This window comes from Suncus etruscus, chromosome X (assembly GCF_024139225.1).
Source record: "Suncus etruscus isolate mSunEtr1 chromosome X, mSunEtr1.pri.cur, whole genome shotgun sequence".
NCBI classification, from domain to species: domain Eukaryota; kingdom Metazoa; phylum Chordata; class Mammalia; order Eulipotyphla; family Soricidae; genus Suncus; species Suncus etruscus.
Genome location: NC_064868.1, coordinates 48,976,099 through 49,002,608, shown reverse-complemented (window position 1 = coordinate 49,002,608; position 26,510 = coordinate 48,976,099). Strand labels below are relative to the sequence as shown.

Below are 26,510 nucleotides of genomic sequence, written 5' to 3'. Positions count from 1 at the left end.
GGTTCAATTCCTGGCATCCCTTATGCTCTCCAAACACCCCAGGAATGCATCCTGGGTCACAGCCAGGATTATCCCCTGAGCACCACCAGGGTGTCCCCCCAAAAAATAACAAATGAAATAAAAGTATTTCAGAAAATGATTTCACAGAATATCCCATATTATATTTTTAAATCTATTTTCATCATAACTAGCTAACTAGAAATACATCATAATTTTTGCCCAGAATGTTTTCAAAGTGATTTTTCACATTTCTTTTTTTGCATCATCTAAAGTGGCATATTGTCAGATTATACTTTATTAGTGATGTCAGAATCAATTACTTTAGACTCAAGGTCTCTTCTGCTGTAAAGATATAGGTTTTTCCTTCCCAGGTGTTTCCTAATTCATTTGTCCTACCCCCACCTCAATAAAACATCACACTGAGCCCCCTGAAAAATATATCTTCAAAATGCCCCTAATTGCACTACTCCTTAAGACTTCTGTGGACCTTTCAGGAATGCCTTAGGGAGCTGCCCCTCTGCCCCCTGCTGTGGTAAATGCTGCTGCAGAGAGACCTGGTCACATCATGAGTATCCTGATTACCAGCACCTTATCACTTGCCAGTAAAAGCATGCATTGATGAATTTCTTGAAACAATTATTATGCTAGAAGTGGGAAATGGTTTTCTACTTCTATCATTCTTCTTGTGTCTGAAAGATGTTATTTATTTGTAACCAAAAGCTTTCTGGTGGTTTCAGAACTTCATTTATATATGAACTCTCTACTATGTAACTAACCAGTTTAAGAAAAATTGTACTTAGTATTATGGGGCTTGGAGTTGTATCTCTACTAGATTTCAGTGGAAAATGTCACTGAAAAAAAGCCAAAATTTGTAACATTGTCCCTTTTGTGGTCTAGAAAAATAGTTGTGCTTAGAGCGATCTATGTGTGGCTAGAATTAATATGATAAAGCATCTTCACTGTTCAATTGGGTAGCCTCAGCCAAATGTAGTTATTGGATTTAATTGAAAGAAAATAAAATGTAAACTCCAACTTCTGAATTGTATTGCCATATAGTGCTCAATGGTCACACTAACTGATAGTTACCGCATATGTGAGCACAGATCCAGAATACTGCCATCAGTACAGAAAGTTCATTTGGCAGTGTAGTTTGCTCTTATAATATGCCAAACAATATATTGGGTATCAAAAATTTGGGATGATATTAGGATGGCCCTAATTTTGTGAATATGTCAAGTTATTCCAGTCTTTTGTACTTCTGTGTTTGCGATTCTGGTCTTTTCCTGACACAGGGTCAGGAATAAGCCCTGAAAACATTTGTGTATGTCCCTCCAACAAAATATAGAAAAATGATAATCTAGGATCCTACTTTTGGGTGCAGAGGATTTCACTGTAAGACTATAACTTCAACATTTACTTGTGCACATGAAAAAATTAAAATAGGAGCTGGAGAGATAGATTGTACAGTTGTCAGGGCATTTGCCTTGTACATGACTCCCTAAATTTTCATCCAAGCCCACCATGAATGATCCCTGAGCACAGACAGAGCCAAGTATATACCATAAGCACTGCCAGGTATGGCCAAACACTCTCGCCTGTGTTTTTAAGACAAAAGTTTAGGAAAGTAAAATCAGGTTAGGGGAAAATGAAGAAGCAGAAGAGAGGGAACATGGTACAGGAAGGCAGATGACAATTGCCAGCTTATGTGATCTTCAGAGGCTTTGTTTAGGGTATAAGCATACAGGATTTATTGCATCTCCTACCTCTGGCATCAGAATTGGAATATAATCTCTTTCTCCCAACTTTAGCATGACAGCTTTCCTCTTCTTTTAGCTAATCACTTCTTCTGCTTTGGGAAGATGGTCTTTGACTACTTTAAATGGCATGACTGCCATAGTCTAATTGCTTTCATATTTTTCCTTGTCTTTCCCTTTGGTGACTTACAGAGTTGGTGTTGACCCAGATCAAGACCCACCACCTAACAATGACAGCTTTCAAGTCTTACAAGGGGTAAGTCATAAAAGATGCTTGTTCCCTGGAAAGTAACTGAAATGTATAGAGTAGTTACTGTGCACACAGGCAGTTTACAGATTCTTTTATTGTGATTTTGACAGTCTTGTGTGGTAGGAACTAGAATTCCTATTTTACAGATTAGAAGCTGAAGTTTAAAAGTTGAACCACCCAGGGGCCAGAGAGATAGCACATCAGTAGGGCATTTGCCTTGCACACAGTAGATTCAGGATGGACAGTGGTTTGAATCCCAGCTTCCCATATGGTCCCCCGTGCCTGCCAGGAGCGATTTCTGAGTGCAGAGCCAGGTGGAACCCCTGATTGCCACCAGGTGTGACCCATAAACCAAAAAACGTTTGAACCACCCAATATTTTGAATCATCAAAGAATCAGAGTGATATAATACAAGTAATAGGTAGAATTAAATCCCAGAGACTATATTCTTAAGCAGCATATTATGAGGGTGAATTATCTAGAAAGAGTATTAAGTCCCTGGCTAACCTTTAAAGAATAGGTATTAGAATAAAGAATGTATCAGATACATTGGTGATTGCATTGCCATATTTCTTTCTGAGTCCTTACCTGAATATGACCCATCGATTCAGTTTGGGGATTCTGAGGATAAGAGGCAAGAACATTAGGTGACTACATAGTCTCCTGTTCCTTCAGAGCCTGGAGTCCTCTATACCTCTTGAGCCTTATACCACCATCCCCCATCTACTAACCAGAATAGGAATACTCTCACTTAGGTACTACATGTCAGAACAAGGATAGCCACTTAAGGTTTGGGAAGTTTGGTGACAGCAGTGACATACTTGGGACAGTATACTAGGGAGGGAAGCTAGAGAGTCAGTGAAGTGAAGAACACTAAGGTCACCTATGGGACCTATGGGAGGAAGTGCTCCTATTGCAGAGAATCCTGGTAGACATTAAGCAGTTACTTAGAGGTTATCACTGCATATCAAGCTGACCCAAGCATAGGGAAGAAAACAGAAATTATATTTTTTGTAACTGTATTTTAGTTGAGATAACAGTAGTTTACAGGAGTGTGAACATTTTTATGTTACAAGGTACCACACAGTGATTTCAATCAGACTGGGGGCTGAATTATACCAAGTAGTATTGGCATACAGGCCTAGCACCTGTGCAGTAAGGACATAAGGATAAATCAGGCTGGGGGTTATGTTATTCTTTTAAAGTCTTATTGGCATTGTGGGTCTGACACCTGAGCTGGAAGGATGCAAATATAGGACTGCTAACTAGAAGGCCTATGCATGGCTGGTCATTATTGTACTTCATACATGAGATTTTAGGCCAGTATCCCAGCAAGTTGTGTGGAAGCTTCATTGCCTTTTTAGATGTAGCCTTGTAAATTTCCCAACATCTCTTATTACTTAGGATGGGGTGTCAGAGCCATGTCATATTCAGTAAGTAGGAATCTCATAATTGTTGGGCAGAAGTAGTGACAACAAACAGATTATAGGTATTTTAGCTGTTATATTATTTTTGTTGAATAGCCAGTGGAATGAAGTTGTCTTCAATTTTTGCTCACTTTCCAGGCTAGATATAGGGGAAAAGAAGAGTTATGGTATGAGCCAATATTTTGGGTTTTGGCCAAAATGTTATTTGGCCCTGGGAATCAGAAACTATTCTATTAATCATTTAGCATTCAGTGCTGAAATGTGTGGGGAGCTCTATGGAGAGCTAACAAGAATAGCAACAGAAGCAAGAGTATGGACAGAAGCATTGCATATGTTCTCCCTGAAATCATGTCATATATATCTTTTTTCTTTAAGTCAGGGTTGAATTGTTCTCATTACAGATACTCCTCGCTTAACGACCAAGTTTCATTTCAATCACTTGATTGTTAAGCGAATTGGTCATTAAGTGAGGAACTGCATGTACTGTATACAGTAGTACAGTATATGCATAGTACTTGACAATACAGTATTCTGAATAGGTAAAATTTTGAGAAAGATCAAACTGAAAACTTCTACTTGTTCTAATTTGCATAGGTTGTATAATTTACACACAGTACTGCAATGTATTACAAAACATAAAGTTAGTAAAGTAGGTACATTAAAGCACCAAAAACCACAGTACTGTACTGTAGAGTACAGATGGAAAAAGGATATTTAAAATAAAATAAGATAATTGTGAAGAGATGGTCATAAGTGCGAGCGGTCGCTAAACAGGTAGGTCGTTAAGCAAGGAGTATCTGTATTGCACCTTGTTCTATATCTAGTGTACATAGGTCAGATTCCATAAAATCCCAATGACTGTTTCCATCTGACAGATCATATTTAACAAGTATTATATAAGATGGTAATATGAAGGGCTTGGGTTGTGTTACAATAGCCTTTACCGATTTCTTTCTCTTTGAGGGAGGTAGTTGATATATGATATAAAATGAAATATATCTTTGGAATAGTTGATATCAAGAATGCCTGATAAAGAATCCTTGGTGTTGAGGAAATGCAGAGATGTGATCTCTAAAAGTTCTGGACATTTATGTGGGCTTCATGGAAAATTTGGTACTTTAATGGTGCTCCAGATTATCTTTGAAGTCAGATAGAATTGGCCATTGAAGCAGCTGAAAATGGGTGACTTCACTGAGATGTTCTTTGTGTAAGTCTCCATTTTTATTATTTTTGATCAAGAGATTCAAACAATAGGAGTTATGGAACTCTGTACCCAGAGTATTAGTTTAAACTAATAGCTGGGGAGATCTTGAAACTCACCCTAAGACAATGTGGGCACAAAGCAGGATAGATGCTTTTTATTTCACTGACATGAAAATAAAGGTTCCAGTAGAGTGTAACTATCCTACTCCAGAACATCTTTTATAATACTGTAATCAGTCAAGATGAACTTTGTAAGGAAAAAATAGGCAATTCCAAAAAATACGTTCAAAGTTTTGAGAGATGTTATCCTGTTTCAGACCAGTTGTCCAAGGCCTTGTGTTGGTTGCCACTGCTTCTGCCCCTGTCAAAGGAAATGTCGGGCATTTATCAAAGGAGAGTGGGAAATGGTGTGGTGGGTTCTGTGAAGCTGTGCTAGCTGCACATCTGTAAGATCCACACATGGAGACACTGGGTGTTTTAATAGTGTTAGTAGCAAACTTTATATCACTTTTCTCTGGAAATGTGTAAAAAAACAATGGGTTCAATGTACTACAGATTCTAAGAATTCATTTTGTCCTGAAGTGACAGCTAAGTGACTATACTCTGCCCCATATGTGATGAGTCAGTATTGCTGATACTTCCTCACTTACTTCTTTCTGTATTATGGCCTCTCATAGTCAGCCCAATCTGGGAACTGTACCACCAACTTCCTCTTGACCTTCCAGGCCTCACACAGTCATGCAGGGAGACCTCAATATTATTTTCCTGAGCATTTGGAGGCCTTTCAAGATTTCTGTTATATTGGGGCAATAAAAAGGTCACCTAAATTTTGGTTCCCCTGGAAAATTTCTTTAACAATGACTTGGGAAGAATGGGCCTTGTTTCTTTAAATTGTTGATCTGATTTTCCAGCCCAGGGAGCCACCCACAGCAGGACTTGGAGTAGCACTCTATTGTTATGAGAAACAGGAGAACAGAAATAAGTGGATCTTTTCATTTTCGGGTAAAACTCTTGAGTTCTTGCAGTTTCCCCTGAAATGGATCCAGGTCACACACTCATTGTTGTCATGCAACTGAAATCAGAAGTTGGGAAAGTCCAGATGTTTATTCCTCAGTAGGAATAAGAAGGCAGTTCTCTTTACCTCTATTTTTCCAATTCTAAGGGAACTTGTCAAAACAAAACAAAAATCCCATCATGGTTAAAGTGAAAAAACATCAACAAATGTGATGTTATAGATGTGCAGCTAGCACAGCTTCACAGAACCCACCACACCATTTCCCACTCTCCTTTGATAAATGCCCGACATTTCCTTTGACAGGGGCAGAAGCAGTGGCAACCAACACAAAGCCCACTGTTTTTTAAAGCATAGCTACAAAGCTTCAGAATTCAGCTCATAGGAGCCAATAAAGTTGTTGACTAGAACTTTTGCCTTAATGTTAGGGAAGCAATACTGTGCACAGACTTCAGCTTCATGCGCCTGGCAAACTTCACTCATTCAAACAAAACAAAACAAAAAATCTGGGTTTCTTTGTTTCTTTGGTGATCTTGGTGACTTTGCAACCAAAATAAAAACAACTCCAGCTGGAAGCAAGCTGCTCTGGCTTTGGGGGTGGCTTCACATCCCATTCAAGGGGGGACCTTTTATGCGGGACATGCAGGAACCTCATTCACTTCCTTCTCCAAGTTCATAGCCATGTACTCAGGGATTTCATGGATGAGGCTGCTTTGGAGCAGTTAGAAGCTAGACTCTGAATTTATTTAGGGCCTATTGAGAGAAGGTCATGGGAAGGATATTAGTGAGATGTGGAAGAAGGGAAACCACTGTGTATGCTCTGTGAGTGCATGCACACATGCTTGCATGCAAATGTTTATTAAATGGGAGAAAATTTGTTCTTTATGCTTGCAGTGGCATGCAGCTTTCTGGGGAAGTCCGGTTTGTTTGTGTCTGACTCATCAGTCTGAAATCTGATCCCCAGTCAGATTTCACTTTGCCCAGTTGATAAAACAATATTTTTTCCTCAGATGATCATTCTTGCTCCTCCCCTTTCCCTCTGCAGATTCTTTTTTTTCTGATTTCCCCCTTGGCTTCTGATTTCCTTTTCTGTTAATCTCTTTTCTTCTTTTAGATGTGCTTTGCTGTACTCCTTCCTGTGACAAATATTTATTGAGCACCTGGAACTTTTCAGCCATTCTTTCAGGCTCCTAGAATCCTGTAAACAAGACATGAATTTCCTCCTTAAGGGCTTGGTGACTAAGTGCTGAAGGCCAAGGGTGAATGGAGGAGGTTAGAGATGATATAGTAGTAGACCTTGGCTCCTTTTGTTCAGGGATCCTTTATCTCTCCTTGACACTGTCAGTGTCCACTGTAAAAAATCATGAATTTAGCAGCTTAAAACATGACAGTCTTACAATTCTTTAGTTGATGAGCATAGCAAGTTTCTCTGGTTCAAATTCTTAAAATTGACATACAGTGGCCACATTAGATTTTTAGGGTGAAATCACTTCTAGGCTCTTTCAGATAGTCAGTAGAGTTCAGTTCATTTTGACTATAGGACTGACCCATTTCCTTGCTAGACTATTGGCTCTGTGTCAGCCTCAGCCCTTAGAAGCCATTTATATTTTTGGCTCTTAGTTCCCTCTTTAAAGCTGGTAAGAACTGGCTGGGTTCTTATCATATTTCAAATAATTTCTTCCTCTTCCCACTCTGACTTTTTGTTCTCTTCATCCTCTTTTAAGAGACCAGGTCATCTTATCAGGCCAATCTGGAAAACTTTGTCTTATATATAAAGTCCTTTTTGCCACATAGTGTGACATACTCACAGACACCAGAGATTGGTATATAGAAATATTTTGAGTGTGGCAAAGTATTTTGTCTATGATATTTTCTGTCTCTGAAATAAAAACCTAGAAGTTATTATCACTATTGTAATGGCTTAAAATTAACTTAATGGCTTAAAAATAAACTTAAAATATGTATGTATATATTTACAATAGGAATGCAATGAAATAGAACTCTACCAGAAATCAATATTCATTAGTTGTAGAAAAAGTGTTAAAAGCAGTGTAGCTAATCACCTTAAACACATACCCTGTTTTAACACCCAGAGCATACACCCTGCTTTCCCTAATCTCATTAACAACTGGCACTTGATTGGTGACCCAAGGACCTGAGAAGACCCCAACGCTGATGAGTGGTTTGGCCTTCTGGTGGATAATCACCATGATGACCCCCTTGAGCTGGACTGAGTGTACAGTGCCCTTCACCAGAACATCGGTGCACATGGCACCCCTTTTTCATGGCTTCATGTTGCTACCTATATTTCTCATTCTGGATTGTATGTGCCAAGCTCCCAGAGATTCTCCCTCAGAGGTGGAGTGCTTTCCCAGTGGTGACAAGTTCTTGATCTAAAGGCCTTTCCAGGGCTGATAATTTATCATTCACTACTGGCACTAAACCAGAGAGACACCCATCTCTGAAGGATAATGAACCAACTACTGTCTCTGCAGACTCAGAGTCTGAAAATAGCTCAACCAGAGATATCCTTGAGCCCCAAGCCCTGAGTCAGGTGAGCAAATGAGTTCTGGCACTCTTAATTCCTGGGCACTGTCAAGTGGTTAAATATCTGGAATGGTTATAGAATCATTAACAGAAATGACACCAAAGAAGATGCTTTGTTCACTGGACAGCTACTAAGAGAAAAAATTTCAGAAGTTTCTGTATAGCATTGGAGATGGGGAGACTATGGAGTTTGATGTAGTGAAAGGAGAGGGTGGTCCAAAAACTACTATTATATTCAGACCTGGTGGAGTGCCCGTGAAAGGTAGCTGAAATGCCCTAAATCAACATAGGTTCATCACTAAGCTGCCCTACCACCTGTGGTGGCAGAGGCTCTGTCAGACTGGACAGAAGCAAGCAGTGAAAGGGAGAGATCTGAAGAGTCTGGGCAGCATCCCAGCCACCAACACCCACCACCTTTCTTCTACCAGAGGTGATGTTTGCAAGGGTCTTGTCCCCCCAATTTGCAGCAGCTTGTTGAGGCCACTGATGGGGTTCAGGCCAAAGATATGACCATTGGAGGTGGACCAACAGCAGGGAGATCAGTGAATTCCCCCACCCAGATTCTGGCCCAGGTACCAAAGGCCTTTCTGTCTCGGGCAATCTCAGAAGCCTACCACAGAGGGTAAAGATGGAGAATACAAGCCCAGCCGAAGCCCAACTGAGAAGAAACTGCTTTCAGAACCTCTTGCACCTCCAAAAAATTAACTTCAAGTTTAATCTCTTAACCTTATTTGCATTAGTCACTATCTTCCTGGTTAAATTGCATGTTCTACCTGTTACCTTAATAACTACTCTTCTATTCCCCACTGCAAACAGATAATTATGTATTCAACTCTAGTGGAATAATATTAGTTTGCACAGTTCCAGGGAAATGCATAATGTTAGAGTTTTTATTTTTATTATTATAATAATAATTTTTGTTTTGACCAAAGTAATTACAAATCTTTCACAGTAATATTTTAGGTACATATTGACATTGAATCAGGGGAATTCCCACCATCAAAGCTTTCCTCCCTCCACCCTGTTCCCAGCATGCATCCCATATCCCCCTCCCTTACCCCCCGGGCTGCTAGTATAAGTGGTCCCCGCTGTGTCTAGCTTGTTGTAGATTGGGTATTGATTCTGTTGTTGTTGGTTTTGGATTTGGTGTTTAAGTCTGGTCATTTTTATTACTACTTAGTGATCACACAACTGTTTGGTCTTGGAACCCTCCATTATTTCCTCCTCAATTTGAGAGGCAGAACAAGATGGTTCAAGTTGTGTGGTTCTGTTTGAAGAAAAGAAAAATATAAAATGGGGTAAAAATCAAACAAGCAAAAAAAGTGGGCGGAATCCTTCTAGAGGCTATATAAATATCAATTTGAGAGAAGAAAGGGAAAAGGGAAGAGAAACACAACAACAATACAAAAAGAAAAATCAAAAAGAAAATCCAAAAAGCACCACAGCAATAAAGACAGCCACCACACAATAACCATGGTCCTGAAATAAAAACAAAACAAAGCACCAAAAAATGAAAACAACAACAAAACAAAACCAATAAAAATTATTTTGTGTTGCTTTATTTTTTTCTGCATATGCACATTAAATATTGGGAAATTAGAAAAGGAATTCCCTTGGCCTAAGAGTACAGGGTTTCTCTGCCCTTGAAGTTTACTGTCATGGGAATAACTACCACCTCCACACATGTTCACTTACTCTCCCCTAGGTCCTTTTGTAGTGTATGGAAAACTTCTGCTCTGTCGTGGATGATAAAACCAGACATCTATCTCTAGAGATCTTGATCTATGCACAGATCAAAGAATAGAGCCTATGATGAAGTCTTTCCTTACGGTTCTAGAAGTTCTGTTCCATCACTGCTGTTTTAACTAGTCTTCTGTAGTTGGTGGTCTTGGTTTTTGGACTGATCCTAGGATGGAGCCTAGGATAAAGTCTTTCATTATGTTTCCAGAAGACCTGTTCAGTTGCAGTTGTCTCAGCCAGACCTCTGGAATTAGAGATCTTGATTGTTGTACAGATCTTAGGCCAAAGCCTAGACTAAGGCTTTTTTATTGGTCCCAGGATAAGTTCTGCTCCATCATGGTTGTCACAGTCAGTCTTCTGTATATAGCGATCTTGGCTTTTGCACAGATCAAAGAATGACATGTCTTCTGATTTCATCTTATTGTTGGGTGGTGAAGTAAGAAAACCTACTCTTGGATCAAGTTGTTGCCATTTCCTCATTGTCAGGATATCATCTCAAAGCTGGTGCATGTTGGTGTCAGAGCAGTATTAAGAATATTCCCAAGGGATTTTGGTTCCTTGAGCTGTTACAGAGAGCTGTGTCAGTTCTATGTCTGAGATCTAAGGTTTGGAATTGGAACACATTATTTAGTACTTGAGATACGAAACCTATGTGTAACCTAAATTGCTCCATTCATCACCTAATCCTGAAATCATAATTCAGGAAGGCCCAACCCCATCACTAACAAAATCCCTAGAAATTTAGAAAACCTCCCAACTTTGACACACCCGCCCAATCTCTCTTAGTTGATTTATTACTTTCTTTACCTTACTTTTACTATATTTACCTATTTTTCTGTTATCCTCTTAGTTCTTGCTCTTTCCTTCTCATTTTCTTAAGCTATACCTAAGCTAACTATTGAATGTTGTTAGATTTTTTCTCAGATATCCTAGTGAATGTTTCCCAAATATTGTGATGCTTGACTGTGTACATTATTTAGCAACTTATTCTCATATTATGTCTGCAAAATGTTCTAATGATTTTTTGTTGTTGTTTTCTTTTTTATTTTTGCTTTTGGGCCACAGCCAGTGACACTCAGGAGTTACTCCTGGTTATGCACTCAGAAATAGCTCCTGGCTTGGGGGACCATATGGGATGCCGGGGGATCAAACCACAGTAGTCCTAGGCTAGCACAGGCAAGACTAGCCTTACCTTTTGTGTCACCACTCTGGCCCTGTAATGTTCTAATGTTTTTGTCCACAGAAGCCTATGAAAAAGGAACTTGGATATGATAGACTCTTATTACTGTGCTCATTAAAATATTTTAGCAAATTTATTTTCAAATTATGTATTTCTGCAGAAATGTTCTAATGATTTTGCTTAGAGAATTCTATGGAAAAGGAACTTACATGCTCTAGACTAAAATTACCATACTTGGCATAAAGAATGTTTAGGTAATTGTTTTTAAATTAAGTATATCTGCAGAAAGGTTCTAATCTTTATGTTCAGAGAAATCTATGAAAAAACTTGTGCTATGTATAAGCCAAGGATATGAAAAAGTTGATTGTTATGAGAATGATATATATGTCAAGTCTACCCTCACTAGCAGTGATTCCTAGAAAATAGCTGCAACAGTAAGTGGCTTAAAATTTCCTCACCCCCTAATTTGCACCTAAAAGTTATTTATTTTTCCTTTTATTATCTCAGCTTTTACTGTGCTATGCAAAATAACAGGCACTTTTTAAAATATATTTTTATTTAAACACCTTGATTACATACATGATTATGTTGTTTGGGTTTCAGTCATGTAAAGAACACCACCGATTACCAGTGCAACATTCCCATCACCAATGTCTCAAATCTCCCTCCTCCCCACCCAACCCCCACCTGTACTCTAGACAGGCTTTCTATTTCCTTCATACATTCTCATTATTAGGATAGTTCAAAATGTAGTTATTTCTCTAAAACCATCCCTGTTTGTGGTGAGCTTCATGAGGTGAGCTGTAACTTCCAGCCCTTCTCTCTTTTGTGTCTGAAAATTGTTATTGCAAGAATGTCTTTCATGTTTCCTGGAACCCATAGATGAGTGAGACCATTCTGCATTTTTCTCTCTCTCTCTGACTTATTTCACTCAGCATAATAGATTCCATGTACATCCACGTATAGGAAAATTTCATGACTTCATCTCTCCTGACAGCTGCATAATATTCCATTGTGTATATGTACCACAGTTTCTTTAATCATTCGTCTGTTGAAGGGTATCTTGGTTGTTTCCAGAGTCTTGCTATGGTAAATAGTGCTGCAATGAATATAGGTGTAAGGAAGGGATTTTTGTATTGTATTTTTGTGTTCCTAGGGTATATTCCTAGGAGTGGTATAGCTGGATTGTATGAGAGCTTGATTTCCAGTTTTTGGAGGAATTTCCATATCGCTTTCCATAAAGGTTGAACTAGACAACATTCCCACCAGCAGTGGATGATTTCCTTTCTCTCCACATCCCCGCCAACACTGCTTGTTCTCATTCTTTGTGATGTGTGCCAATCTCTGTGGTGTGAGGTGGTATCTCATAGTTGTTTTGATTCGCATCTCCCTGATGATTAGTTTGCTGTAAGCTCTGATCTGGGGTTCCTCCTGCCAATAGCAGAAGGCAATTTAGCAGGACTTATCTAGGCTTTCTCTATTTTTGTGGTTAACAAACCATCTCAATTCTTGTTTAACGAACAGTAAAGAGGGAGATGTAGCTAATCACCTTAAGCACACACCCTATTTTAATCCCATCTAACTCCTACCTGACTGGCTGACACAGAGTCCACACCCTACTTCTCCCTAGTATAAATATAGATTTCCCACCTACAATAAATGGAATTACTTTCCCAAAAAGTGGATGCTTCTTTGTGAATCCTCTATTCACTTGATATCTGACCTAACCAATGACTTCTATATCCAGCAACTCTGACCTCACCAGTAACTTCTATATCTTGTGACCTGACATTACAACTTCATTTATAAAATAGAATCTTTTTTACTTCTCAGTTCTTTGTCTGCATCCCTTTTCTCCATTTCACTTTTGTGACTTACATCTGTATGCCTTCCTCTCTAGAAAAGTGCTCCTCATGGGTCAGGGATAGGATCTTGTTCTGCTGTCTGTTGCAGTGTGGTGCCTATCACACAGTTGGTACTTAATAAATGGAGATAGACTCTTGTTATCTGTCCAAAAATAGTAAGAAGCAGAGTTGCTTTTTTAAAAAAAATCAGTAAAACAGTTAAAAATCTGTGGTGTAGTCCAGAAAAACATGGTAGAATGGTAGCAATGTGGGAATATTGTGTTCAAAGGTACAAATTTGTAACTCACTGACAAGTTTTGGAGATCAAAAGCACTACATAGTGATTAATTATAGATAACAGTATTATATTATAAACTACAAAGTTGGTAAAAGACTAGATCTGAGTTATTTTTATATTTTTATATGCACACATATAAAGATATGCAGCATTGTGGTAATATTTTTATACAGAAAGGTTTCATACCAACATCTTTTATACATTTTATGTAAATTATAATATAATTATATATAGTTATATGTTATACTCAGGACTTTCTCCTGACTCTATGCTCAGAGGTCACTGCTGTTTGGGGACTATATGGGATGCTGGGTGGTCAAACCTGGGCTAGCTGCATGCATCATTGTACTATTGTTCTGAACAACTGATCAAATTAAAAAAAATTAATTGAATCCCTGTGAGATACCAAATTACAAAACTTTTCATGATTGAGTTTCAGTTGGAGTTAGAATGTTTGAGCATTCATCACTTCACCAGTATCTACTTCCCTCAACCTATGTCCTCAGTTTCCTTCCTGTCCTCCAGTCTACCTCTGTGACACGCACTTTTCTTTCTTTCACTTTAGGCACTGTGGTTTGCAGTACTATTACTGAAAGGGTATTTTGCATATCACTCTGCCTTTTTTCAAGTACTCAGTTCTTGTACAGTGATCACTTTCTGCTATTCTTTTTATAGTGGTCTATTCTCAAATTAAAAAAAATTTAAGAAAGTATTTTGTGTAAAATATCACAGAATATAGCAAAAATACACGAATAAACAAATTTTCACATGGAGTGTATTTTGGAAATGATATATTAGTTTTTAAAAATGAATTTAATGTGGGCTTTTACTATGTATCAGACTCTTCTAAATATTTTTAAAACATTTAATCATCAAAAGAGGAGGAAATAAGGGAGGCACCAGGACCAAACAGGTGCAAGACTACTAAGTATTAGGCTAGATACAGAGGGAACAACATATTCTGGCAGCCCTAGGGGTGAGGGAAGAGCATATGGGAGGTAGGACAAAAACGGAGGTGTAGGGAGGACAAATTGGTGATGGAAATCCCCCCTGATTTTATGTAAATATGTACCTAAAATATTATTGTCAACAATATGTAAGCCACTATGATCAAAATAAAAATTAAATTAAAAAAAAGATCACATGGCTAATAATGAATCAATATTTTTGGGGTGCTTTCTCTATATAGATATTGTCCTAAGTGCTTTAAGTAGAAAAATTGTTTATATTTTTTAATGCTTTCAGAGAGGTAACTATTAATAGTTCTGTTTTATAGATGAGGACACTGAAGCACAGAAAGCTTAAGGACCTTACCTAAAGTCACACAGTAAGGCAGTAGCAGTCAAAGACATAGGAGTAGGACTTGGACCCAGGTGGTTTGTTAAGAAAATCTTTGGTGGTCACATCTATACCTCTTGGAGGACTCTGATGGCTTTGAAACAATTCCTAGAAAAATTGCCCTTCTGCTAAGCCTTGAAATATGAGTATAGGTATTGGCAAAGTAGACATACATGAAAAAGAGGAGCAAAAGAAAGGGTGATCTGCTCTTAGAAGCAACCCAAACTAAGGATATGGAGGTGCAAAACTTTCCAGTGGAAAGACAAACTTGGAGGAGGAGCTGTTGAGATTGCAAGTCCCGAGTTTTTCTGTGGGCAACACTCAAATGAGTTTATTTACCTACAATTAGAACCAAGGTCGACTCATTTCCCTTTGGGAATTATTCATTTTTCCAAAATGTGACTTCTGATATACCACCAAAACTGATAAGAGTTGTGATTTATAAAGAATCTACTGCCCTGTTCTTTCATACTCCTTTTCTGCATCTACTGAGCATTTTTGTTTGCTTCTAGGATGTTCCTGATTTTGCCAGAGGTAACCGGACAAAACAGGAGAGTGCTTGGCTATTCAGATTGTGGTACAGCTTTGACCACAAGTATCCTTTTAAGTTGCAATTGTGAAGCATTGATGACGAATTCATCTGCTGAATTATCAGTGAATGGGTTCTGGTGAGTAAGAAAGAAGTTTTTGTGTACAAATATACTCAGTCTCTCTTGGGACTCATACAGTGACCATTTAGCCATAGAATGTCCTGGTGAGAATCTTTCTGACTGGGAGGAATGTTTGTATATCATTAAAGGTACCCATTACACCACAACTTGCTAGACTCATGGGAGCTCTTTGGAGCTTTGTCCAGATGATATATTTACTGGGGCAGCACATTCATTTAAAGTATACAGTAAGCTATGATATGACGTATCAAAAAAGTGGGAGGATATTTGTGAGATCCTCCTTTAAGGGAGGAGATTTCTCACTGACTATAATTAGGACTCCTGGGAACTTATCCTGGTGCAACTTGGACACATTCCGGGAAGATTTTCTTCTTGGTAGATTTATTTAGGTGAACTATTCAAACTCCCCCCAAAAGAATTTCATTGTTTCTTAAATCTATGAAATGAGTAAAAATGCATGGTTAGGTTATAGATATTCTTTGAGGTTGACTTTTAAAAATTGAAGTATGAAGTAAATATTTAAAAGTACAAAAATAGGGACTGAACTGGTAGTACAGCAGGTATGCTGCTTGCTTTATAAGCAGCTGACCCAGGTTTGATCACCAACATCCCATAGGTACCTGAGGCTCTCCAGGGTAGATCCTTGAGTGCAGAGCCAGAAGTAAATTCTGAGTAACAACAGGCGTGGGCCAATCAAAGGAAAAAGTACAAAAATATGGGTCAGAAAGATAGTACAGAACTGGAGTGTATAGTACAGAGGTTAAGGCACTTATCTTATATACAACCTATCTTGGTTCAGTCTCTGACATTGTACTTGCCTCCCAAGCACCAATGGCACAGAGTTGGCCACTGAGAACCACTGATTGTTGCCCCAATACTCACAAATTTTATAAAAATGTAAGTGTCTGTGGTACCAAAACAAAGAAAAGTATGTAGGGCACTTGCCATGCAAACAGTTGACCTGAGTTTAATTTCCAACACCACATATGATCACACTAGCCTAACAGTATTGATCCCTGATTACAATTCCAGGAGTAAACCCTGATTATCACCTGGTGTGTTAAAAAATAACCAAAAAATTTATATGCATCAATAAGTGACCAAATGAATTTTTACAAAATAAAGGCATTCATTTAACACCAAATGTGCCAAGGAAGACATTATCAGTGCCCCTCATGTCTTCATTTGAAATATAAATTATCTCCTGGCTTCTAGAAACACTTTATAGTTTACATTTTCCTAAAATTTATAAAAATTAACTCTAGTTCATCTATGCTCGTTGTAAATAGTATTATTTGGAGACTATCCTACAATTTACATACTGTTGTTGATGAACATGTGATTGTCACTAATGTAAAACTACTGTGAAAAATATTGCAGAAATATTTCTTCTATTGAGCTTTGAGGATTTGTGTACATACATATTTGTTGGGAATATACTTAGAAGTAAATTTGCTGAGTTATTGTGTATTTACACAGCAGTAGAGGATAGTATCAAAGGGTTTTAAATAGTCGTGCAGACCTCTAGTGTTTGTGAATTCTAGTTTTTCTAAATACCTACCAAAAGTTGTTTTTCCATTTCTATCATGACTTTGATTTTCATTTTAATGACTAAAAATATTGAGCAATTTTTATTATATTATGGCTCTTCTTTGTAATGTGGTGCCAGGGATAGACTCTGAGTAAGCTGATGTAAGGCCTGTGCCATAACTCCTGTGTTACCCTATTCAGCCAAAGAGCTAATTTAGCTTTAAATAATTGAAATGATGTAATTAAAAATTAATCTGCTCTTTAAATAACTAAAAAGTCTAACAAAATAGACTTTAACTCTTATTAAAGGAAAATAGTAAAATCTGATCATTCAACAATGTGACATTGGTAATGTCAGGGATCACTCAATCTATGAAATGTCTAGGATTTTATTCAATATGTGTTGAAACTTATTTATATTACAGCTATTTCTTTTATGTCTTTTAAACTCCAAATTTATTGACATTATGCTGAAAGTTTGAACTTTATCAAAAGTATAAATATTTATAGAAACTGGCAAATAGCACAAATTGTTGACTGTCCCCTCCACAACTGCACACTTCTGCATAATTTTGAGAAAATATAGGGGGCCGGAGAGATAGCATGGAGGTAAACTATTTGCCTTTCATGCAGAAGGACGGTGGTTCGAATTCTGGCATCCTATATGGTCCCCTATGCCTGCCAGGGGCTATTTCTGAGCATAGAGCCAGGAGTAACCCCTGAGCACTGCCGGGTGTGACCCAAAACCAAAACAAAACAAAAAGAAAGTATAGGCTGATCTCTCAAACAAATTTTTTATATAATTGCTTTATTTAAGCACTCTGATTATAGAAATGCTCATAGTCGCATTTCGATCATAGAATGTATATTATCAGCAACTTTTCCACCAGCGTTTCCATCCCAACCCCCACACTTACTATATCTACACAGACTCCCCTAGAATAATTTCTACAGTCTCAGCTGACTGCAGATTTTAGTGACTTTGGGATTTCTACTGTTCGACCTAGAGAGAATGAAGAAGAATGTAAGATGGCACAAAGTGTTTGAATAATTATATCAGGAAGGTACCCATCATTTTTTCTGTAACTTGATAGACAAACAAGAAAATGATGATTTTTATTCCTTCAGAGGAGAGTTCACCTAGACAAGGCCAAATGAAGAAAGTGTGGTATCTTGTCCTATAACCAAGCCTAGAACAATGGAATAGATGGGCTTCTGGTTACAAGTGAATGCCCCAGTGCACATATACCTACCTTCTCTGTCCAGTGTTAATTAAAATCACAGTAGAGCATTTTAATGCCTTAGAAGGCCACAAAGAGAAAGAAATATAGCAGAGGTAATCATAACCCAAGAACAGTGTTCTTTGAGTCACTTTTTAAAGGTGATTGAATAAATAATGCTCTTAGAAACAGCAACAACAGGTACTTTTTGTATCTACAAATAAACTGATAGCTGTTGACTTCCTCTTTATGTCATGTATCTCTACAGTGAGTAGAGACAGTTTCTGCAGAAGGCTTAGTGGAGAAACACATCTTGAGATCACCAAAGAATTTTATCTCCACAGTAAACCCTATTATGGTAATGGTAGTAGCTACCACTCTTAGCTGCAGAAATTGAGAGAAGATCCTTGAGGGTGTTGGGTGAAGTAATTAAATAATTTAAAACATTTTAAATTACTAACATTCTTACTATTAAGAAATAAAGATGTTGGTCATAGGGTACAACTTTTCATTACAAGGTAGATACATTCTGGAGAACTGAATAACGCGAAAATAAGGCAAATGAAAATGTACTCCATACTGGAAATTTGCTTAGAGTTTTCAAGTATTTTCAGCATACACGCAAGAAAAGGTGAATATGTGAGATGTATATGTTAATTAGTTTAATTGGGAAAATTGTTTAATAATATTTGAATAATCTATTCTCTAGTTATAACAATGGGTTATTACAAAAAAGTAAATGAGAAGAAGCTATTAAAATTTAAGTTTCTGGGGGCCGGCGAGGTGGCGCTGGAGGTAAGGTGTCTGCCTTGCAAGCGCTAGACAAGGAAAGATCGCGACCGCGGTTCGATCCCCCGGCATCGCATATGGTCCCCCCAAGCCAGGGGCAATTTCTGAGCGCTTAGCCAGGAGTAACCCCTGAGCATCAAGCGGGTGTGGCCCGAAAAACAAAAAAAAATTTAGTTTCTGAAATTTATAGTTTAATTACATAGTAAAGGTCAAATTGTTGATGTAACACATGAGTTTTCAATGAGAAAATCAAATAATTAGAGCAAATTATCAGAGTTGTGCAAGAAAAGAGTTTGAAAATGTAGAATTCAGATGATTCACAGTTACTTTAACAGAATTAGAGGTAAGAAAGACTGTGGAAGAAATGAAATACCAAAGAAGTAGTGGGAGGAAAACCATCCCTCAGTTAAAGGAAGGCACACCTGTGTCCAGAGTATGTTGTCTTCCTCTTAGTGACAAAGATGAATGGACACGCTCAAGTGTTCCATAACTATAGGATCAAAAGCAGGACTTAGAGAAGAAAGCAGACATCCTCCAAAAGGCAATAATCAGGCTTGGTGTCAGGATATAGTCAGGCAATATAAGAATTCTGGTATAACAAGGAAAAACCTAAATCTAGGATTCTAGAACTGATTAATAGTTCATTTAAAAGGAGAGAAAAATAGAATGACTTTAGATACACAATTATTCAGAAAATTTAGCACCAATCCAACTCCATCAGAAGGGAGAAAAATTGACAACATAAATAGCAAACCAAATAAAATCTGCCAAAAGGGAGAGATTTGAAGCATTATTATAACACTGAAGGAATGAATAAATTCAAAAAGAACTTAAAGGATTGCTTATATGTGATTTTTCTCTTTGGACTGACTATTTTTACTTGTGTGGGACTCATTCCTGCCAGTCCAGGGATCAAACCCAGGACTTTGTGCATTTCATGTGATGGTCTTGCACATGCCATGTGTTCCTGTGCATGTTTACAGTGCCTTTTTTATTCATATTGCCTTGTGAATGCATGTATGGCATAGATCAGACCCAGGGCATGTATGGCATAGATCAAACCGAGGGCCTATATAAGACAATTGCTTGGTTATTGAATAAAGTGCTCAGGTTCAAGCACCAGAACACTGGAGAGATGCGGGTCTGTAATTGGATGGTGGTCTGGAAAATAATTCACACACACACACACACATACACACACACGCATGAAGAAAACAAAATATTTTCAGGAGTTCCCTATGTTTGTGCTTAGCTTCTAGAAAGTGAAAGCTCCAAGGAGGCCCGGAAATGCAAGAGGGTGACTTCCTCTCCATCCAAGTATTTTATCTGAGGGAAAATGACCACACCTGGAGGGTGGGACCAGATTATCGCAACACCAGTCCAAGGTGCTACATTCAAAGGGTTTAAACCAATGAGTTACAAGGCGTATACTGAATGAGGTGTTAGCACAACTGGTTAGCCTCTTGCAAAAATGCGAACTCAGATCCCCAGCTAACACCATGTACAAAGGTAAAATCCAAATGGATTAAAGACCTTGATATCAGACCTGAAACCATAAGTTATATAGAACAACATGTAGGTAAAACACTCCATGACATTGAGACTAAAGGCATCTTCAAGGAGTAAACTGCACTTTCCAAACAAGTGGAAGAGAGAAACAGATGGGAATACATTAAGCTGAGAAGCTTCTGCACTTCAAAGGAAATAGTGCCCAGGATACAAGAGCTACCCACACAGTGGGAGAAACTATTCACTCAATACCCATCAGATAAGGGCTAAAATTCAAAATATACAGGCATTAACAGAACTTTACAAGAAAAAAAATCTAATCCCATCAAAATATGGGGAGAAGAAATGAACAGAGAATTTGTGAAAGAAGAAATACAAATGGCCAAAAGGCACATGAAGAAATGCTCCACATCAATAGTCATCAGGGAGATGCATATCAAAACAACTATGAGGTACCATCTCACACCATTAAGATTGGTGCACATCACAAAGAATGAGTTCAAGCAGTGCTGGCAGGGATGTGGAGAAAAAGGACTCTTATTCACTGTTGGTGGGAATGCTGTCTAGTCTAACCTTATGGAAATCCATATGGAGATTCCTCCAAAAACTGGAAATTGAGCTCCCATACGATCCAGCTATACCTCTCCTAGGGATATACCCTAGGAACACAAAAATACAATACAAAAATCCCTTCCTCACACTTATATTCATTGCTCTGCTATATACAACAGCCAGACTCTGGAAACAACCAAGATGCCCTTCAACAGATGAATGGCTAAAGAAACTGTGGTACATACACACAATGGAATATTATGCAGTTGTCAGGAGAGATGAAGTCATGAAATTTTCCAATACATGGATGTACATGGAATCTATTATGCTGAGTGAAATAAGTCAGAGGGAGAGAGAAAGATGCAGAATAGTCTCACTCATCTATGGATTTTAAGTAAAGTAAAACACATTTTTGCAATAATCCTCAGAGACAAAGAGAGGATGGCTGGAAGGTCCAGCTCACAACATGAAGCTCAGCACAAGAAGTGGTGAGTGCAGTTAGAGAAATAACTACACTGAGAACTATCATAACCATGTGAATGAATGAGGGAAGAAGAAAGCCTGTCTAGAGTACATGCGGGGTTTGTGTGGGGAGGAGGGAGATCCGGGACATTGGTGGTAGGAATGTTGCACTGGTGAAGGGGGGTGTTCTTTACATGACTGAAACCCAAGTACAATCATATTTGTAATCAAGGTACTTAAATAAAGATATCAATAAAAAAGATCAATCCTAGTAATCCCACTCTTGGTCACTTGATCCATATCCAGCTCTTAACTAACATTTAATTATATTATATTATATACATTTCCTTTAATAGTATTCCAGCTACTGAGCTTGACTAGAGTGAATAATATTATGTGTTATTATAACTGCTAGTTAGTTTTTAGCACAGATACAATCTGTAGACAACAAATAGAAGGTTTACTTACTAGTTATAAGATGTTACATTATCTATAGTATATGTAAAATATACTTGAAATGGAAAAAATTTGGGAAACAGAAAATGGGGAGTAAAATTAAATTTAGTGTCCTTTATAGAAGGGGACTAAAAGCCTCTGACTAAAGTTTATAAACTGGTACATAAAAATGATGTCTATAAACTGAGTGGAAGAGAAAATGAGGTTTCATTGCTTCCCTTCCAGCAATTTGTATATTCATAATTTTGTATATTTTCTCTTAAAGTACTGTAGAGTTCCTTCTGAATTTGAGGAATAAGAACCTTTTTTAATGGTGATACAAGGAAAGGGAAGGTCAACTCTGGGTTTCCCCTGCAATTCTTAGAGTAATCATTATTTATAGCAAATGCTATTAGCTTCTGAATTGAAGATACAGGAGAACTGTGAGGCTTATGAGGACTGTTTCCAGAAATGTGATTAGGGGACAGTGATCACAAAATGCTGGTTCTGTTTGTACAAAGCTCCAGCAGACACTGTATAAACTTTTCTGAGTTGGGAAGGAATTTGGGAACATTGGTGGAGGGAAGGTTACACTGGTGGTAGGATTGTTGTTGGAACAGCATATGCCTGAAATTCTTTTATCAACAACATTGTAAGTAATGGTGCTTTTGTTAAAATAAAGTCATTTTCTCATTCCTGCATTTGAGGTGGCCTTGTGAGTCTCCACCTTTTACCAAATTGATTAGGCTATGGCAGGGGTCTGCAACTTTAAGACATAAAAAGCCACTTAGCGGGGTGGGGGGAAGCCATTTGGACTCCTTTCCAAATGGGAAAAAAACCTGGGAGCCATAAAATCATTGTGACATTTAAAACAAATATAACACTGCATACATTGTTTCTTATCTTAATGTTATATACAGGATTATGGAGCTTGCTGTCGATCTGAAGAAAAAAAGAATTTCACTTAACAATGTAAAATATATTTGTGAAAATTAATAGCCAATTAAAATATTTAATTTACGTATTTAATGAGATTTTTGCCACAGATCGTCGGGGAGGCAGCGGAGGTAAGTGATACTGCTTCCCACTCCCCTGCTATGGGCCCTGCTGTTCGAGCCACAGCAAGGCTTCAAAAGAGCCACATGCTGCTCTGGAGCCGCAGTTTGCCAACTCCTGGGCTATGGGTATCAAATCTGGTCTTCGTCCTTTGATAATGTTGCCCATGCTTCATGATACTTCCACCATGGTGCTGTTTATTTGGCAGCAATGGAAAAAAGTGCAAGGGATATGAAATGACTGTAGATGAGAATAGTTTAGCCCCCCTCCAGAAACACAGATATGTCATTTCTCCACCACACAAACCCCATGTGGTTCTCTTTGACCTTATTTGGCAGCACAGATGCTCACAGGCTGCAAACCCTTGTCATTCCACCTAGTAATGAGCCTTTAGAGAACTCTCTCAGCTGAAGATGAATTTACAGCTTGAGGGCCATATGACAATGTGTAGACCTTTAGGTTGTCACATCTGAGGGAGGTGTTAAGGATGCAACTACTGGCATCCAGTGGGACAAGACCAGAGACACTGTTAGGTATACAATATACGCAACACTCCTTACTACCTCCCCATTTGCACCATGAAGATATATTGAACCTTGGTTGACAGTGGTGCTGAGGTTTAGGAATTGTGTTGGAGAGTCTGTGAGAGGAGCGTCAAGAGTGAATTACCTCAAGACACCTCTTAGTCTCCTTTGCAATATTTGTAAGTTAGTTATGTTTCTGTGATTTCATGACATTTCCTAGATGCAGTGTCCCAACTCCAAGTGAACTTGCTTTTGTTTTCAAGATATGAGTTAGTGGTGTTTCAAAACCTGCATTGCTGAGCAACACCAAAATACTTAAAACAGCAAAGAAAGGAGAATGTTGTACTAATCAAAACTTATTTTTAAGCAAATTGGGGGTCTCCAACATGACAGTTAATGCTTAACATTTATGAGTCCTGGGGCATAGTTTAGTCTGTCATTCAGATTATTTGCAAACTACAAATATTTCCTGTATATGAGAGAAGAGGCTCTTTGTTACTGCCTAGAATGTTGGGTGACTGGCTCCTAAAGATTTTAAAAAACACCTTATTTGGTATGTGATATCTTTGCAAGCATTATTCCTTGATTCTCACTCTAAAGCTATTTGAAGCCCATCCTTACACACAGTGGCCCACCATTAACCACCACTCTTCCAGCCTGGTGTGGATTGCTGGCTCAATGTCTGACGAGTCCCCAGGTATATGATGTAAGTATGGAACATTAGGTTTGCATTTTTGCTCACCATACCAGGGGTAGTAGTATCTTTCCAAGAAAGAGGAAGCATTTTGCTCTGATCTCCAAATTTACAGATTCACCACTCTAAGGTTATAAATGGCCACTTATATATGTTTTATATATTTGTACAACAGCAGGGAGACTTTTGACCAAGGTAACAACAGCAGCTCTGGAATAGTAGGAAGAACTCTGGATCTGGAAGGAGAACAGCTTGATTCAAACCCAAACCCTGAAAGACTGTGTACATACTCTGTGCTTTCACTTTCCAATCTCCAAAATAAGTATAATATCACCAGTTCTCTATGATAATTAAATACTATGGTACAAAAGTGTATGCTATGAGCTACAAGGAGTTTTATCTACATAAGAATTATTTGCATGAGTAGTTTGTGAGGAGGTCATTGCTTACCGTTTTCCAATTCTAGCATGGATTGAGAAATGTGCACATACTCTTGGGTATCTTACATGTAGGGCTGTGAATTCAAGCTTATTGTGATCCAGGCATCACAATAAAACAGCCACCTATGTGGAAAGAATAGATAAGGAGAAAAGGCCTTCTTTCTTCCCCATGTCTCCTCCACCATCCTAGCTATGTTCTCCACACATTACAATCCCAGAAAAAGAACGCTTTCAATTTGTGTCAAGTGTTACAATACACAAAGGTCAAGTTTATACTGTTGGCCACATTATACTATGAATAAGAAAATCATTCAATATTTTAGATGAGAAAATCTCATGATTTTGTAATTGACAGAACTGAGGTCCTAATTCAGTTTTTCAATAATTTTCACAAAAATTGTGTTCATTTAATGCATGTTAACCAACTGAACCCAAAGCCCAGAGCTTATAGATAAGCCCCCTAACCAGTTATAGTCAAATTGGCTTGGGAGAGGTGTTGGGCATCTGGGTGATGTAGGGAGTAAACAAGTGTGTATATTATTGCTAGCCTGGAGTGCCAGAATGAAGTGGAATAAGCCTCCTGGTGCGCTAAGTGGGAAGCCACATCAGGCCTCCCACAGACTGAGGATATATTTTTTCCACAGATGATAGAACTTTCCTCTGAAAATGTATGTTTAGCCACCATGTGGCCTTCACCTATCACTGCTCTCCAAAAAGCAGACCCTGTGAAGTAATGCCAGGTCCACTCTTTGGCTCTTACAGGAGGAAGGCAACAGTTGAAATGTTCTGGTGATCAGACATAGAAATTGATACTTGAACAACCAGTTGAGTTCAGGGCTTACCTCCCCAGAAAAGCTGCATGTGCTCAGTAAAAACTACTGTTCTGTTGTTGCATTTTGTTTGATTTTTTCCACCAAATATGAGAGTGGAGCATCGGTGAAATATTTGCAAACTTCAAGAACTTAAATGAACCCATGGAGGGTTTCTCTTGGACGGTTAGGTGCTCATGAGGATCTCTGCTCTTAGGACTGATACTCACTGCATGACTCTCACCCATGTATCATTTTATACTCCAATATGTTTCTATGGAAGAGAATCAGAAATGGTCATGATTCATTATTTTCACTGACTCTAAAACCACTTGTTTGACATCCACCTAGAAAACGGTGTTCTTTCACTCAATGAAAATGATACATGCATGACCCCACTGCACACTTAAACACATGACACATTTACATATGAGTTTTCACAGCCATCTCACTGTACAGCTATTCACTCAGCTAAACAGAATTTTTTGATGCCGTCATTTTCAATTGCATAGTGGGGTGTACTTTTATCATCAACCTATTACTATCATTAAGCCTTGACTGAAAGTTTTACCATCTTAATTCTGAATGACCTCCCTTTGGGTGCTCTTGGTTTAAACCTGTGACTTTTGTAATAGAAAGGGTCGATATCTAGTCTCCTTTCACACTGTAAAGGATCAGTGTGAGCCACATTGGATATCAGGTTGTAAGGGGTGTAACTTCTGCTGTGTTATAGCAGGGATGCTGTACAGGAGGGATGCTTGGCTCTATTTTTTCCAATTATCCTCAGCTATAATCATTTCCTATCATTTCACTTTTTTCATGGCTACAAATCTTGAAACAGTAGACTGCCTGTTTGTAAATTTTGCTCTGAAAATTGGGAGCTCAGAGCGCTGTCAAAGTTATTTTGAGAAAAGAACAAAACCTTACTGCTTAGCACATATTTGAATTAGAGAAATGAAGCATACTAAAATAAGGAAAATCATGTCATTAGTTGGTAAGAAAACAGAGAAGAGATTGAGGCCATGGACTTTCTAGAACACTTAACAGAAAGGAGGAAATTTGGTAGTGCAGAGCAAGTTTGAGAATGACAATAAGCTGAGTAAAGGATTTTGCTTTCATTATATCTTTATAGCCTTCCCATTCCAGTCAGGGCTTGAGGCAGCAAACAAGAGGATCTTGTGTATTGTCGTGTTTTAAAAAGTGGGATAATGAGTTACGTAGTCACA

The 26,510-nt window shown here is 38.2% G+C and overlaps 1 protein-coding gene across 2 annotated transcripts in view; it reads left to right on the top strand.

Moving 5' to 3' along the window:
* Positions 1-26,510, top strand: part of SLC9A7 (solute carrier family 9 member A7) — a 175,565-nt gene that overhangs the window by 146,530 nt on the left and 2,525 nt on the right. For both annotated transcript variants that reach the window (XM_049767224.1, XM_049767225.1), the window contains 3 exons: positions 1,947-2,010; positions 15,106-15,188; positions 23,942-24,047. In XM_049767224.1, the coding sequence (XP_049623181.1) occupies positions 1,947-2,010; positions 15,106-15,188; positions 23,942-24,047 (253 nt within the window). The remainder of the gene's footprint in view (positions 1-1,946; positions 2,011-15,105; positions 15,189-23,941; positions 24,048-26,510) is intronic.